The sequence below is a fragment of the Thermobia domestica genome, chromosome 4 (genome assembly GCF_964235325.1).
Source record: "Thermobia domestica chromosome 4, izTheDome1.hap1.1, whole genome shotgun sequence".
Classification (NCBI taxonomy): Eukaryota; Metazoa; Arthropoda; class Insecta; order Zygentoma; family Lepismatidae; genus Thermobia; species Thermobia domestica.
The window spans coordinates 219,499,406-219,515,660 of record NC_137457.1 but is presented as its reverse complement, the minus strand read 5'-3'; the positions used below and the strand labels follow the sequence as shown (position 1 = coordinate 219,515,660).

The 16,255-nt window shown below is 33.5% G+C and overlaps 1 protein-coding gene across 3 annotated transcripts in view; it reads right to left on the bottom strand.

Annotated features, from left to right (window-relative positions):
- LOC145683869 (solute carrier family 12 member 8) overlaps positions 1-16,255 on the bottom strand; it is a 268,916-nt gene that overhangs the window by 12,799 nt on the left and 239,862 nt on the right. For all 3 annotated transcript variants that reach the window (XM_081755491.1, XM_081755492.1, XM_081755490.1), the window contains 5 exons: positions 12,240-12,340; positions 5,955-6,088; positions 5,354-5,553; positions 3,110-3,245; positions 733-933 (listed from right to left, as the gene is read on the bottom strand). In XM_081755491.1, the coding sequence (XP_081611617.1) occupies positions 733-933; positions 3,110-3,245; positions 5,354-5,553; positions 5,955-6,088; positions 12,240-12,340 (772 nt within the window). The remainder of the gene's footprint in view (positions 1-732; positions 934-3,109; positions 3,246-5,353; positions 5,554-5,954; positions 6,089-12,239; positions 12,341-16,255) is intronic.

Below are 16,255 nucleotides of genomic sequence, written 5' to 3'. Positions count from 1 at the left end.
AAGTGGATAGTTTAAAATATCTAGGATCAATATTAACAGAGGAAAATCATATTCACAGAGAAATTAAATGTCGACTAAAAGCAGGGAATTCGTGTTACTATTCGGTTCAAAATCTCTTGTCGCGAATTTTGTCGAGGAATTTGAAGCTTAAAATATACAAAACGATAATCATGCCTGTTGTTCTGTATGGCCGCGAAACATGGTCACTTACTCTGAGGGAAGAACATAGACAAAGTATTTGAGAACAAGATCCTGAGACGAATATTCGGACCCAAGAGGAACGGGAATGGGGAATGGCGGAAACTTCATAACGAGGAACTACGTAATTTATATCGTTTACCCAACATTGTTAGGATCGTCAAGTCTAGGAGGCTTAGGTGGGCGGGTCATGTAGCTAGAATGTAAGAAAGTAGAAAAGCTTTCAAAGTCTTGACTGGAAGACCAATCGGAAAACGACCATTAGGAAGACCTAGGCGCAGATGGGAGGACAATATTAAGATGGATCTCGCAGAGATTGGAATATAAAGTAGAAACTGGATGCCGTTAGCTAAGGACAGAAGTCAGTGGAGAGCTTTTGTGAACGCGGCATTGAACCTCCGGGTTCCATAGGCCATAGAGTGAGTGAGTTAGTTAGTTTATGCACGATATATCTTTAAAAAAAAATCCAACTTGCAAACTGTATCTACTGTTATTTATCTTCTAACACATATTACTTAAATATAGTACACTTACTCCAAAGAGAGAAAGCCATCGGTTACACAGGGAAGAATACCAGTTGTTGGTTTTGGAACCAATATGAGTATCTCGCGAGAACTGCCTCTTCACCACTGTTTCAGGTTTGGACCCTGCGACACCATTCATCTCTTCGCTTTTGATACTTGAATGTTCATCAGGAGACGATATAATACTTGATGTTGCAGAGCTTTGCTGTCGCTTGAAGAAAAAAGACAAGAGAGTACTAAACAGTGCTAACCAATAATATATTTATTCATTTAACTTGGATTTTATTATCATTTGTACATTTAAACGATATATGTTGACAAAAAAGTGAACCATATTTAGCTGAATGACGGTGCGAAAAACATCCGTAATAACTCAGGTTAGGAACTTGTTGGAATTTACTACTTTTTACTGATTACAGCAAGCATTTATGATACTGCATTTACTATCAAAATACCCAGCAATGTACAGTGTAACCATCAAAATCTAGCAAAAACAATAACGATCATGATGAAAATAACAATAAGCTTTATTTATAGTTCTAGGAACAACAAGCAGTAAAATACGTACTTCGTCAAAAGTAGATATTACTATATTCAAACGTATAAATATTTTAAAAGTGGGTTAAAAAAAAAAAAAAAAAAAAAAAAAAAGTTCACTTCCTTATTACAGTTTTGAGTCGGTGATAATTTACATATTGATAGCTTATCACATGTTCTGTTGTCGAATGACATGAAAGTGCAATTATCATAACTCGTGTTTTCTTAAATTTCCTTGACGTGTGCTTATTTTCTTCTTCCAATTATAGTTGCTTAGTAATCTATCTATAATAAACCTACTACACCTATTAATATACATCATACCTTGTCTTATTCTAACATTAGAACTTTCAATAATATATTCAACTAACTTAAAAAGTTCGTTACTGAATTCTCTATGTCTGTCTGTCTGTTATTTGCGATTTTTTTTTTCAATTTTCAACCCTGCATTCGATAGAGCATCAAAAACTATGTAAGTGATTAAATTTTTCGTATCATTCTTACCGTTCCCGAGATATTGGCCAAAAAATGCCCGATTTTCAGAGAATTAAGGAGCCATATCTTGGGAGCCGGAAATCATACAGAGATGATATTGGTGTTGATCAATATCTAATAGGATGGTAAGTATTTTGGTAGCAAATATTAACCGGTGGCCAGTGTCCAACTGGCTACTGGTTTGGCCAGTGGCCACCAATAATATCGGTACCAAAATCTTTACCATTCTCTTAGTACCAAAATCTTTACCATTCTCTTAGGTATTGATTAACACCTATATCGTCTCTCTATGACTTACTGTTCTCTCGATATTGGCCAAAAAATGGCCGATTTCCAGATATTTAAGGAGCCACATCTCAGGAACCATAAGTTATTGAAAGATGATATTGGTGTTGATCAATAACTGAGAGGATGGTCAACATTTTGATACTAAGGTACTAAATAGTAACCGATGCCACTGATCAACTGGCTACTGGCTAACTGGCCAACGTTCCCCAGATATTGGCTAAAAAAATTCGAATTTCGGGACTTACCTTGGGAACTGTAAGTCATAGAGAAATTATATTTTGTGAATTTTTGCAGGAAACAAAAGAAGGTGCGAATAAAAAGATTTACTTTTACATGTAAGAATAATCACAGTTATCCTTTCCGCTCCATCTCTCCATTCTTTTTAAGTTCGTTCTGGCAATGCTCTTGGAGCATTCTCAACTGGTTGTTACTTTGTAAGTGCTGGACAATTAATTGTTTTTGAAATTTTGTACTAGGTCCAATCATGTAACACGCCTATTTTTTTCAGTATAACAATAATCTGGGAACTAAGTGAAGAGATTCCTGTGGAAAGGAAAATTAGTTTTCTGTGATACAGCGGAGTAAATTATATGAGGTAAATTTCCTTTCTTAGCTTTTAGAGATAAAACATTACTTTTTACCGATCTGGTTTCCTTTAAGAGCCTCCACGGATTGTACGTTAATTATTGTACTGAAGGAATCTGAATACAACTTAAGAAAAATATTTTTTTTTTTTTAAATAAATATGCTACGTTTACTGGAAAGTTTTCTTCGAACTAATTTTCTGAAAATAAACAAAACTAGCTTGGATTTGTCAACGCGTTTATCTGATTACGGATAGTAGCTACATTTTGGGCAACTTAACATCGCCTTCATCAGACACGTTATGGGAAAGCAATTCGAATAACAAATGCATTGATCTTTCATGATGTGTCTGATGAAGGGGATGTCTAACAGGTTCAGCAATGTAACAAGTGTTAATATATATTTAATGTTTTGGTCAATTTCGTTTTATTATACTGTGGACTTTCTTCTGAAAATTTTCAATGTTGTTAAATGCTACTTACTGTAATTTTCTTGTGCTGGACTCTTTCTGGGAATAACTTGTCTAAATCACTTCCCATTGTATCAACATTATCTGCAACAGCTCCATAGCCTCCTTTCTGACTAGAATCAAATGTTGGACTTTGGACATCCTGAGCTCTGCAAATACAATATACGAAGATTATACCTCAAATTCAACAGAATGGAATATTATTACCATTAAAATGTTCAGTGTTACTCAAGAGAAAAATAAATCTGGAAATTACTACCTTAAAATAAAATACAGAAAATATATAATTACTCGTTTTTTCACCTTCTCCATATATAATTACTTGCAACGGGTGATCATTTGTGGCCCGTATCATTTGTCTTGAGTACACTGATATTACGTAGCAGTTTTTCAGTTAATTGGTGTTTGTCTAGATGTTGGCTACATAGTTAGCTAACCTGCCGGTAGGTGACGTTAGTATGCAGTACGCAATAATTGTTTGTGCGCGTAGAGAGCACATGATCATCATTTTGCTTACAGAATGAGTGGTGCGGTATGGCGTGTTGCTTGTGAATAATAATGCCGTTTCCAATGGCGTAGTCAGTGTTTATGCTCGATGGAAACTTCGGAAGCAAGTCATATGATTACGTTAAAGAATAGTTAAGATTTCCAGGTGCACCTGTGCCAAACAACTTAACAGCAACGCGAATCATCAGCCGCTTTCAAGACGGGAGTGCCGCTGACAAGAAAAATAGGCGTTCTTCAATATTCACAGGACGAGGAATGGACACGGTAGATGCTTTACTTAAACAGTCTCCAAGGAAAACTTTAAGTAAATTATCATCGTTGACAGAAATATTGCACGGGAGTCCATAAAAGCCCGCGAAGAAATTAGGTCTACATGCACATCGAATATATTGCGTACAGGAACAGTCTGAGACACTCTTGAAAGAATAAGATACTGCCAGTGATTTATGAACTAGGAGAAAAATAATGAAATGGACATATTGGATAATGGGTTTTTGGTGATGAGGCGTATTTTTACCTTAGTAGTTTCATCAATAGTCAAACCAATAGATATTGGACAATACAAAATCCACACATCTTACATGAATTGCACTCACGGAATTTACGGGTTTGGTGTGTAATACCCGACGATGAATAGTGCGTTTGATTTCTTTTCTTTTTTTCCTTAACGAAACCCTTGACAGTAAGGCATACCAGGGTATAATCATGCAATTTGTAGCTCTTCTCCAGCCTGATAAACTTTACTGTTACCTTAAAACAAAAAAAAAAAAAAAAAAATCCAACAAGACTGAATTTTTGAGGGAGATGTTTGGTGACCGCTTGATCTCAATAGATCTGTGGCTCCCCCTCATTCCCCTGACTTAACGCCACAGATTTCTTAATGTGGAAACGGTCTTACCCGTCACCCCCCGCCAATATTTAAGACAGATTTGCGCCGCTGTATACCGCATGCAAGAAGAAAGAAAACACTGATTATACATGAATTAAGAACTCCAACCGGAAGTAGGCTCAAATCTTGCAAACGGTGCGAGATATTGAAAAAGTAATCGAAAAAATCTCCCCTTTACAGTATCTATTGCCGATTGTTATCAAGACGTCTTTCACAGATGTTGTGAGGAATAGCAAGGAGATTCATGCTCATATGTGAATGATGCGCTGTGTAGAGAGCGCAGGTTCAGCTAGTACTTATATAAAGAACAACTCTTCTATATCTTTCTTGTTTTCTTCATTTTCACAAACTATACTTACATAATGAATCACTTTTGTACAAACTATTCTTATATATATAAAAAAGAACTTTCCTAAATCTCTCTTCTTTCTTTACTTTCACACAAACTATACTTACATAATTGAATAAGTTTCCTAAATCTCTTCTTTTCTATATTTTCACAATCTATATTTAAAAAATTGAACTTAACTTTCGTATAAACTATACTTACATATTTTGAACACTTTTCTAAATCTCTCTTCTTTTCTTTACTTTTGCACAAATTCAAGGCAATAACTCTTACATAATTCAGCAGTATTCCTAAATCTTTCCTTTTTCTTTCTTTCTTTTTTTTTGTACAAACTATACTTTCATGACTGAGCAACTTTCCTAATATCTTTTCTTTTGTTTACATTTGCACAAACTGTACTTACATAATGAACAACTTCCTTAAATCTTGCACAAAATATACTTACTTAATGAACTACTTTCTTTTCGTTTCTTTACTTTTGTACAAACTATATTTACATATGAACCACTTACCTAAATCTCTCTTCTCTTCTATTTCTTATCTCGAACGTTTGTGCCAATGCAAAATAGGAGTAATCAATTGAAGCATACGTCAAAAGGAATGGCATGGTGACTATAGGTGCTAAACGGTTAATTTCTCCAATGATGATAAAAGTTAGTGTCACCACTGCAACCACAGCCATAGCATATACAGGAACTCTATTTGGACCTCTCTGAAAGGAAAAGTTTCTAGGTTACAATAATAATTAAGCAATAAACGGACTAATATGTGCAGTAAATTATCACTAATCCAGCAGATACCAGACCAAATTATTTTAGATTACAGGAAGACTATCTAATAAATAAATAAATAAATAAACAACAAACAAACAAACTACTGTCGTATATGTTTTACGTACTTTGAGAACTAATGTTTTAAAATAAGTAAAATAAAAAATAATTAACAATAGAAATATGGCTCAGTGTGTATGTGTATACAAGCTAGAATAATGCTAAGTTCAGAAGCCTATACTATATATTCTATGAACTATAAACTGCATTTTTTCCTTATTTTATTTTATTTATTTATTTGGTATGTATACATGTTACCTCCCTGAGCACTAATAATACTTACTCCCTTTCCTAAACACTGAAGGCCGGGAATAACATTTTCATTTGCAATGGACTGTAGAACCCTGGGTGTTCCATACATTGCTGCAAGGCAACTTGACATCGACGAAACATACAAACCAGCTAGCAATAGTACACCTATTTGACAACGAAAGTGAGAAAAAATGTAAACATATAAGATCATTATTTTAAAAAATAAAATTTAAAAACACTTAGAAATACGCAAGCAACACTTTTATTCTAAAACAGTAAGTGAAACAGGAGCATATGCCAAAAACATATGCAGAGAATTAATTATTTATGGTTAATTCTAACATGTTACACGTTACATGTTTTTCTCCGCAAGTATCAGAACCAAAGAGCTGATAAAATGAATACTAAGAACACCGCATAACTACACGTACTGCCTATATGTGAAATGAGGTAGACACTTCCGGAAATACAACAACGCCATACCGTGTACATAATGAAAACAATCACAACATCAGAAAGAGAAAAAGTAGGAAAATAACTTCTAAGGTTAGCCATGAGATTTAGAACGAAAAGTTCAACAAAATAATAAAATTACACAAGCATAGAAATAAACAGAAACAATATCTTATAAAGTTTAGCAATAGCACCGAAAGGCGTAAAAAAAGCATGTAACAAGGCAAAAATTAATAGAAAAAAATCAGAAATACTTGCCCAATGGAAAATAATAAAAGAAAAGTTTATATAAAGATTTTTTATACTATCGAGAACATACGGTATACCTGTTTAAAAATACTTAAACAATTAAGAGTCTGAAATGAATCTTCCAGTTATCAATAATCTTCTAACATGGAAACCAAAACATCTATCTTTTGCAAAATTATAAGACTCAAGGAAATAACCTAACATTATCAAATTAGATATTATATACCTTTAACTTCGTAACGAAAAGTTTTGGTGTGTTTTCTTCATGGATCTAAAGATGTAAGTTAAAACTTATCAGAAAAAAAAGAATGAGTTTTCATACTTTTACTAAGATTCTTTTTCCTATTGATATTAATAGGAAAACACTTGCATTTCTAAGAAACTGTGCCAATTGTTCTACCAGAATCAAAAATTAAATTATCCTAACAATCCACTCAAACAAAATTTAATTCTTAAATATTTTTTTTTCAGTTATAACAATTTAAATAATTTTTGCAATTGTGATTTGCCGAATATATTATGTGATGGTAATTTAAGTAAAAATAAAATATGGCTAAACAAACATTTGATATTACCAATCTGTGTTAAGTTTTGACAATTCATCATACCCGAAACTGTAGCACAGGTTAGTAATAATAAGAGTTTTCTTTACTTAGATTTCATTTTGTTATATATGGTTCAAAAGATTAGAATGAGCAACATTCATAATAATAATTATAGTTTCTTATGTAAAAATTGTAAGTAGTTTTCCTACATCCTCCTATTTCTATTTAAGGGAGTTAAAAGATAACATCCCATAAGTTTTTCTTTTTCTTATATTACAGAGATTTAGGGTTGCTTTAAGGAACCACTTTCTAGCGCAATGTTCACACTAAAATATTATATATTGACCTGATTAGTGAGCATGCATGAAGGTAAACAAATCAAAAAGATGTATGATAGTGTAAACTTTTCTCTTGTATTAAAAATTTTATTCAATTTTTAAAAAAATATATCTACTATACAAATAAATATTGTCGAATATAATTAAGATTAGCTTCAAAAAATGTCTTCTATTGGAAATCATGCCTATTAATGATTCGTAATCTAAATTAGTAGTAGTATATTTCTAATATTAACTTAAACTTTGAAATACGTCACTACCTTTATTAAATTGTCACAACATTTCATAAAGTAGGTCACCATTCAGCAAATCTGCATTGTTTTTATAAATTACAAGTAAATTCGCATTGATTGTATAGTTATTTTAAGCATTTCTGTATAGTGTTATATCTGCTACGAGCCATCCACTGAAGTGAGGTAATGAAGTTAATTGTATTTCTTTAAGAATATTATCGATAAGTATGTCTATACAACACCAGTGTAAAGTTTTCAAAATACAATTGACGTCACTAGATATGATTAAATAGCAGTAAATGGTTTGAGAGAAAGAAAAATTGCCGCTGATGATGATGATAGGACTTTCCATTGAAATTTCGGCAATTAAATAAATATGATATACTAGAATGGGAATGGTATCACAGTAGATTTCTGGGGGTGTCGTTCGGTGGGGAGAAAACCTACAATGGATCTAGAAACCGCAAAACCCCGTGGTGCGGGGGAGCCCGGACCCTCACCGGCCCAAGGGCTTTTAAAGGTCCTCCCAACTTTGCCTGTAAACACTAATTTTTTAAACACTTGAAAAAGAATGATCTTTTCACAATAGCTTAATTACCTGAACCTAGTAATTAGGTACCAGGACTGACATCAACACACGAGATGTCTCTTCTTTTCGAGGGGTTTGAAGATAAGCTTATCTGCAGATTGCGTCTCTTGCAAGGGTTACTGAAGTGGTCACAATTTGCTTAGTAGCGCTCTGAATGAAACCATTGATGATTCACTGGAGAGTGAAAGGAAATTTGACGCAAAGTTTTGGGCTCAGGTTCCGGAGAGACTTTTCAATATTACATCCACATTACAAAAAAGCATTTAGAGGCAGTAAAGAGGATGATTAAGCTACAATAGTTTTTTTTTTTATTTTATTTTATTTTTTTTATTTTTTCTCGTACAGTTGTTGGCTAAATATGATCCTACAATGGCCCGGGTAGTCAGTCTACCCAAAGGCCAGATTAAGTATCTCGTCATGATATTCAAAATCAAATCATCCTTCAACTTAGAAGTTAATTTGTTGAAGGAAATTAAAGGTGCCATTTTTCTCATTAATCACTGATACGACTCAAGATTTATCAAAGAAAGATCAAATGAGTTTCATTGTTCGCTAGGTAAATTTTACAGAAGTAAACGATAACTTAAGAAACTAAGTTTATAGACGGGTCGAGCTTAAAGAAGTGTTTATTTAGGATTTTTACATGTAAGAAATCCAACTTCATTAGAACTTGCAAATCTAGTGTTGTTATTTGGAGAAATGGGATTTTCTGTGAAAAAAATGCAGAGGGCAGGAATATAATGGCACTGCAGTGATGAGTAGTGCTTACTCAGGTGTTCATAAGAGACTTCAAGAAATTGAGGAACGAGCTATATGCATTCATTGCGCTTTGCATAACCTAAACCTTGTCATTAATGACGCTGTCAAAGGCGTAAAAGAAGTTGCCAGTTACTTCACGACGCTCCAGGAATTGTATATACAAGTATTTTTTGGCCAAAGTATACAAACGTGTTCAAATTATTAGACTGAACATTCAGTTTCTGAATATTTTACTGTTCTTACAATATTACGTCAGAAAACGCATTTGAACTTAGTCCAAATTGCTGTTCAGTAACTCTGTTCTAATTTCTTGTGGTCATGGCACATGTTTTTCAATATCAATTAAACAAATGCGTACGTGACATTTAAATACAAACACTATACAGTGTGTGTATCTAAATTGGAAACAAAAAAATGAAATGGAATACTTACAAGAAAATGATCTCTCACACGGAGATTACTATTTCATATGAAATCCGTTATTCTTTATAAGTCTTTTATCCTTTGTGGCATGCTATATACAAGTTTAGCACATTTTGACTTCAATTCAGCATCATGATACCACAAATTGTTGATCTCAATCAATTGGTGTTGGGTTGTAATATGCTTCTTCTTTAGCTTTTCCTTCATGAAGATCCAGGAGTTTTTAATCGGGTTCATATCAGTACTATTGCCCGGTTACGGAAGAACACTTATTTCGTTGTTCTCGAAGAATTTTGTCACAGTTTTGCCCCGGTGGCATGGGACTTCATCATGCATAAAGATGAAGTGTGCGTCATCAAACCAGATTGCAGTCTGGGAGAGCAGTTTTTCTTGAAGAACTTGTAGGTATTGGTCGTACTTCATTGTTCCTCTATTATATGCAGTTTCCCAGGCCCGAAAACAAACATCACACCCCAGACCATGACTCAAGTAGGATGCTTCACTGTTTGTTGGAAGCATTCCAGCTTGAATTCCTCCCCAGGTCAACGTCGCACATATTGTGAACATTCATCAGACACGAAAACACATGGTTCATCACTGAAACACCTACTCTCCAATCATCAGCAGTCCAAGGCTTCATGCACATTTGAGGTGCTTCTTTGCCATGGTTGGAATAATTTTTGCTTTCTTTCTTGGCCTGAGTGCTTTTATTCTCTCAGCATACAGAATCCTTCGAACACTTTCAGGCGAAATGTCTACACCATACTCAGTCATTTTTATGCTTAAGTCTCTAGAAGTAGCATTTCTGTTTCCCAGAGCCAATCTTTTTAGTTTTTTGATACCTCTTAGCGATTTCGCCCACATTTCGCAAGCGTATTTTGCTGATACATTTGCTTCTTGCTCATCGCAACGGAGATTTTACTTACAGATTATTACCCTACCCCTAATAGCAATTTGTCCTTGTGTATATCTTCCTTCCGCCAAAAGTGTTTTGACAACTTCCACTTTAGACGAAGAAAGGTCTCTGGCTTTTCAAATTATGCCGCGATTACAGGACTTCATAGAATAAAAGATTAATACACAAAACACATCACGATCACTTTAAACTGGCCCATTCGAACTGTTGAACGCTTTGAATGTTGTAACTGCTTACGACTGAAACCACAATACTTCAGATTCTAACTTGTTGTTAGAAACCGCAATAGCTATCTACAACTGAAATACCACTTTCAGAACTCCCTCCCCTCTACTAATGCCATCTGCTGTTCAACGGTGATATCACCGCTTCAAGTGCACAGTAAACAAATGAAGGATCCTATATTGATGGTTTAAACCATTAAATTACATGTTCTAGAACGCCGAAATTAGAATTGCAACATCAATTTCGCATTTTTCTAGGGTGAGTCTAATAATTTGAACACGTCTGTAAATAGGTAGGATATTCTGTTATCATTGATAGGAGAATCAGATGTTACTTTGAAAAAGCTCAATCCAATCAGATGGGCATCACAGTGTCAGTCCATTGCAGCAATCAGTTTGAGGTATGCTGATATAACGAAAACTCTCCGAAAACCTTTACTGACGAGTGAGACTCTATCGAGGTATCAGAAGCAGAATGACTGGCTAAAGTCATGGATTCCATCGATTTTGTGTTTCTGACTGTGATGCTGTCAAAAATAATTTCACAACTGAACAGCGCATTTGAACTTTTCCAAATTAAACAAATTGATCACAAGAAAGCTTTACGCACTCTTGAAGAGAGCAGAGATAAATTAAAGAAAATAAGAGAAGAATATCATCAAATAAAGCACGAGGCCACAGCTGTTGCTGCGAAGTGGAAAGTCAATCCTGTATCCGTAGAAAAAAGCAACCCAAAGTGATAAAACACTTCGACAAGCTGGTAGAAAATCGTCGGTTTTCGGACATAAGGAATTGCTTGAGGGTTAATGTTTACAATAAACTTCTAGATATCGCGTACAATGAAATAGATAACCGTTTTACATCGTTACAGACAATTTTCATGAATTTTCAATCATATTCCTGAAAGTACTTGTGAACTTTTCAGAGACTTGGGAATGTTGGCAATCAACTGTGAGAGAGCTTCGACCTTGAAAAGAGAGATTTTATACGGTAGTTTATGGAGATGAAGTCGAGGAGGAAGGACTTCTTGTAAAACAATTATTTGAATCTCTATTCCATAGCAAATAGAACACTAGGAATATTTCATTAAAAAGTATTATTTAAAAAAAAATATATATTGAATGTAGAGGGAGCCCTTTCAAATTTTCTTGCGGGGTGGCCCGAAATTTCTAGATCCGGTACTGACTATAGGGTTTCCTAAGAATCTACTTCTTGGAAATAGAAATAAAAATCTTTCGCGAACAATTGTAACATCTCTATTGCACGCACTGGTTCAAAATGCTTTCCATTTCCTACTTTTAAAAGGATTAGTAGATTGAAATATAAATAAATATATCTACACTTCGGCCAATTTCCTGATGATGTACCTGGCAGAACTGAATTTGTATCAGCTTTCGCATAAAGATTTTAAATTAAATTTAGGAACGGATCAAGAGAGATCCGTAGATCTACTCAAAACTATCATTCAGGGTCTACAGTAAGTTAGATTACGGTTTTCTTTGTATTTTGCATAGTAACAAAACACAAGAAAAATAGAACATACATTATTTCCTATTTAATGCCATTGCAGAAGGTATTATATCTTACCTAAAGCAGCCACTTTTGATGATATCATAAAGTCTTCTCTTAATGCAGTTCGAGTACACGTAGAACCAAGAACCAGGACAAATAATAGATATAAAAAGGTCCTGCAGAATGAAAGGAAAATATTTTTTTGTGAAATATGTTTGTAAATTTTAAAATAATGGACAAAGAACGGTGATATTTTGTACACTCATGTCTAAAATGATTATCGCATATCTATAACTGTCTTCTTGTAAGAATATAATTTGATAATGATTTTGCAGGGTACTTTTAATACTGATACTATGTGTGTAATCGCGAAGTGTATATTTGTGATAAATTTCATAGGAAAATAATTATAAATACGAAAATTAGAATAAGTAAAACAAAATGTTGCTAAATGGACAAGAAAGTTTTATTTTGGTTTAGTGTTCTTATTTACTGCTCTTTTGACATGAAATTTGACACATATATGTCTTTGCTGATTATACACATACTAACATTATAAGAAATAAGGAGTGAATTCGTTATCAAATGATATTCCTACAACAACATATTTATAGACATGCGACAATAATTTTGGACATGAGTGTACCATATAAATATCAGTAGGAGAGCTTTGTTGGACATACACTTTGATACCACTAGGTTCACACTGTTGGCAACCCAACTGTTTTTTTTTTTTTCCTACACCAGATTATTGCATATTTCAAATCTATATATTAAACGAAAACTTACAATATGACATTTATTACTCAGTATTGCAAAGTGAGAAGGGCAGGGCAATGCACATCCAAAGAACTTGAGCGCCTACTACTAATATTATGATCATGATATAACGCATTTCAAATGAACAGGAACAAAAATACAAAGGATCGAAAATTTCAGTTTTTTCAAAAGCCTTTATTTCCAAAAACTGCTTAGATAAGCACCACATTCGATTACATACATGGCTTTCAATAGATATGTGATCATAACGCCGTTTAGAGTAATTTGATATCTTAAACCGTTCTGAAGACATGATAAATACTGTTAAAAGTCTGTAAAACTGCATAAATTTATGTAATTCCCAAATTCTTGTAATTACAACTATAAAAAGGATTGTTGTAATGTTATAGAACCAAAGTAAATCAAAAATGTTATAAAATAAGTCATTTTAAGCTATGTATCAAATTTAACTATTTTTATTTCACATCTCCGAAATGATTTGAGATGTAAAATTCCTGTAAATGAAAATTATGATCGTCGTGTCTAGTGAAAACGATCTATGTAATTGGATATGATACACTTTTTCGAAATAAATTCAAATGCGCAGTTCCTTATTACTCTGTACACTAAGGTACTTTGGATGTGCATTACCCCGTCCGTGTCGCTTGTATTATTATTGTTGTAGAAATCTCCAAAATTTGGTTGTTTTTTAATGTTTGCGACGCTATGGTATCCCCAGTTTGTAACACTGCGTAACAAATGTGTTCGTTTAACATGTAGATTTGAAATATGTATGAAATACGTAATTTGATTTGGAATACCAACATTAATAAAAAAATACAACTTTATGTTGGGCTGACAACAATGTACAATGATAATATATATACATACTACTTTTATTTTTGAAATGAAATGAAATCTTTGAGTTTTACGCCCCACGATTATGCCGGTTAGGCTAAAGGAGACGGTGAAGATGAGAAATGAATGAAATGGTGGAATGAAGAAAGTGGGAGAAAACGGGAGAACCCCGAGAAAACCCACGCACACAGTGTCCACCAGAAAGTTCACTTGGCGAGGGCTGAGATCGAACCCGGGACCCCAAGCACCAGAGGTGAACGCTCAACTACTGAGTCACTGCGGCCCCTACTTTTATTTTTATGTAATACGTTGGGCAGAAATGTTATTTTATCTGGCAATAGTTAAGAGTTAGAAAAAGAAGATGAAAGATTCTAAAAATGTCATGAATAATCTCGATTTGTAAATGTTTTATGTTGCTGCCGCTAGAGGTAAATGTTTGTTTATATGTCGTAATCTGGTTGCTATGGTAACAGTTCTTGTTACCAAGGTTTTGCTTATAAATAAGTATAATATAATTTAGAAAGACGCCATATAAATTAGAAGTATATGGAATTGCTGAGAAGCAATTATCAATTATTTGGAAGTATAGTGCTCCTAAGCGATCAAAATAGTGTCTAATTATTGAATTATCATCATAGTAAATAGTAACGAGTATATACTGCGATAAAATAAGTAAAATAAATAAAATCGGTCGAACTGGTGAGGTGACGTTATAATTGTTCATCTGGTTGTATTGTAGAGTATGTCAATCAATGTCCCCCCTGTCGAGATTTGCATCTTATGAATTTTCACCCTTTTGTATTTATTACTTTAAAAGTTACAACGTATCAAGATAAATGGCTCACCCTGTATATACATAACAGAATAATCAATATGTTAAAATGTTATGAGGTTATACTAATACATTCGCAAATGTAAAAGGGAATTTTGTTTGAGCCAACACGAACTCTTATTCAATGTATTTTGTATCCATATTATAAGTTTCCAATCAGAGGAGGACTTCCAACTGATCATATCATTTGGTACATATGGTTTACGTTCTATTATCGATGGATTCAATTTGTTAGTCTCCCTTTGTGTTCAACGTATACGTACTTGTGGCAAGTACATATAACTAAAGATATTTAATTCAATCAAATACAATAATGTTCAACCTAAATAAAATACAAATACTTAGCAATTGATTGATTATATCCTTGAGTCAAGGAACAACGAAATACGCAATAAATGCTTTTGAATTCTACTGCAACATCCTCTGTTGATAAATTCCTTACTTTACAGGCTCCTATCAACATTGCCTGCGAAATCGGGTCATTGGCTGAGCAACAAAAATATCTGAATTCAGCGAGAATTTACTTTGATTAACTAGGTGTTGCTGAGTTCGTCTAACTGACGTACGTTGTCAAGCATTTGAAACAAAATAAACTCAATATATGGCCCTATTGGTATGTTAACTAAGTAAGACATACGTCCAACTTTGATATTTGCTCGATAGGTTCACCGTCTATTGTCATTAACCCAAAAACGAGATCTTTTAAGTCGTTAATATAATTTGCAAACCATGTACATTATGGGGTCCTTGTAGTGTATCTGTAGGAAAATTACCTATACCAACCAGTCTATTTAAATGTCTTTTCTTTTGTAAAATGCTCAAACTACATTAAATTTATAAGTATGAAAATTATGTATCACAGAGTTTAATTTTCACAAAAAAGGAAGCATTTAAATAAATTTGAAAAAAAAAAAAAAAACAGCAAAATTAGATCATTAAAATCTCCGTTCATGTCAAAGAAAAAAGTCCAGTATTTCATTTTTTTTCCCTTAAGATGAACAAACGTTTTAATCATATGCTTTTACTGGTTTCTTCTTCAAACCTGCTAAATGAGGCTTACTTCGTGGAAATTAAATCCCGTGTTTCCTAATTTTGATAACATATAAAACAAATCCATTTGTACAAAGCAAGTATATTTAAATATACGTTTTCCTTTTTAAATACTAGCTTTCTTAAGCATTTAGTTTATGGATGCAGAATTAAAATAAGTTGACTCCTCACCCCGAATTATTTAATCAAAGACATAAACAGGAAGCCAAATATTGTGTGATACTCAAGTATATCAACCCTTCAAGTGATTTATAGAAACTCATAGTTGTATTTTGCTGTAAACGAAATATAATAAATTTTTAGGCCGGAAATTTACCGTTAATGTGAGTCCATGGATAAACGTAAGAAAAGTTCCTTAATATAAACATACCGAAGGATGACGAAAAACAGCCGTTGAAACGCACACGAATAAATTAATAATACAAGTACTTAAGTGCTCAAAGTTAGTGTTTCATTATGAAATATGCCATTAAGCAATATGCGTTGATTGTTGGCATGGCAGAAAATAATTATTTTTCCATATTACACAAGGATCTCGTGATGTGTTTGGCTTAGAAATTGCATGAACGGTTCTTCGAATAAATTAATTGAC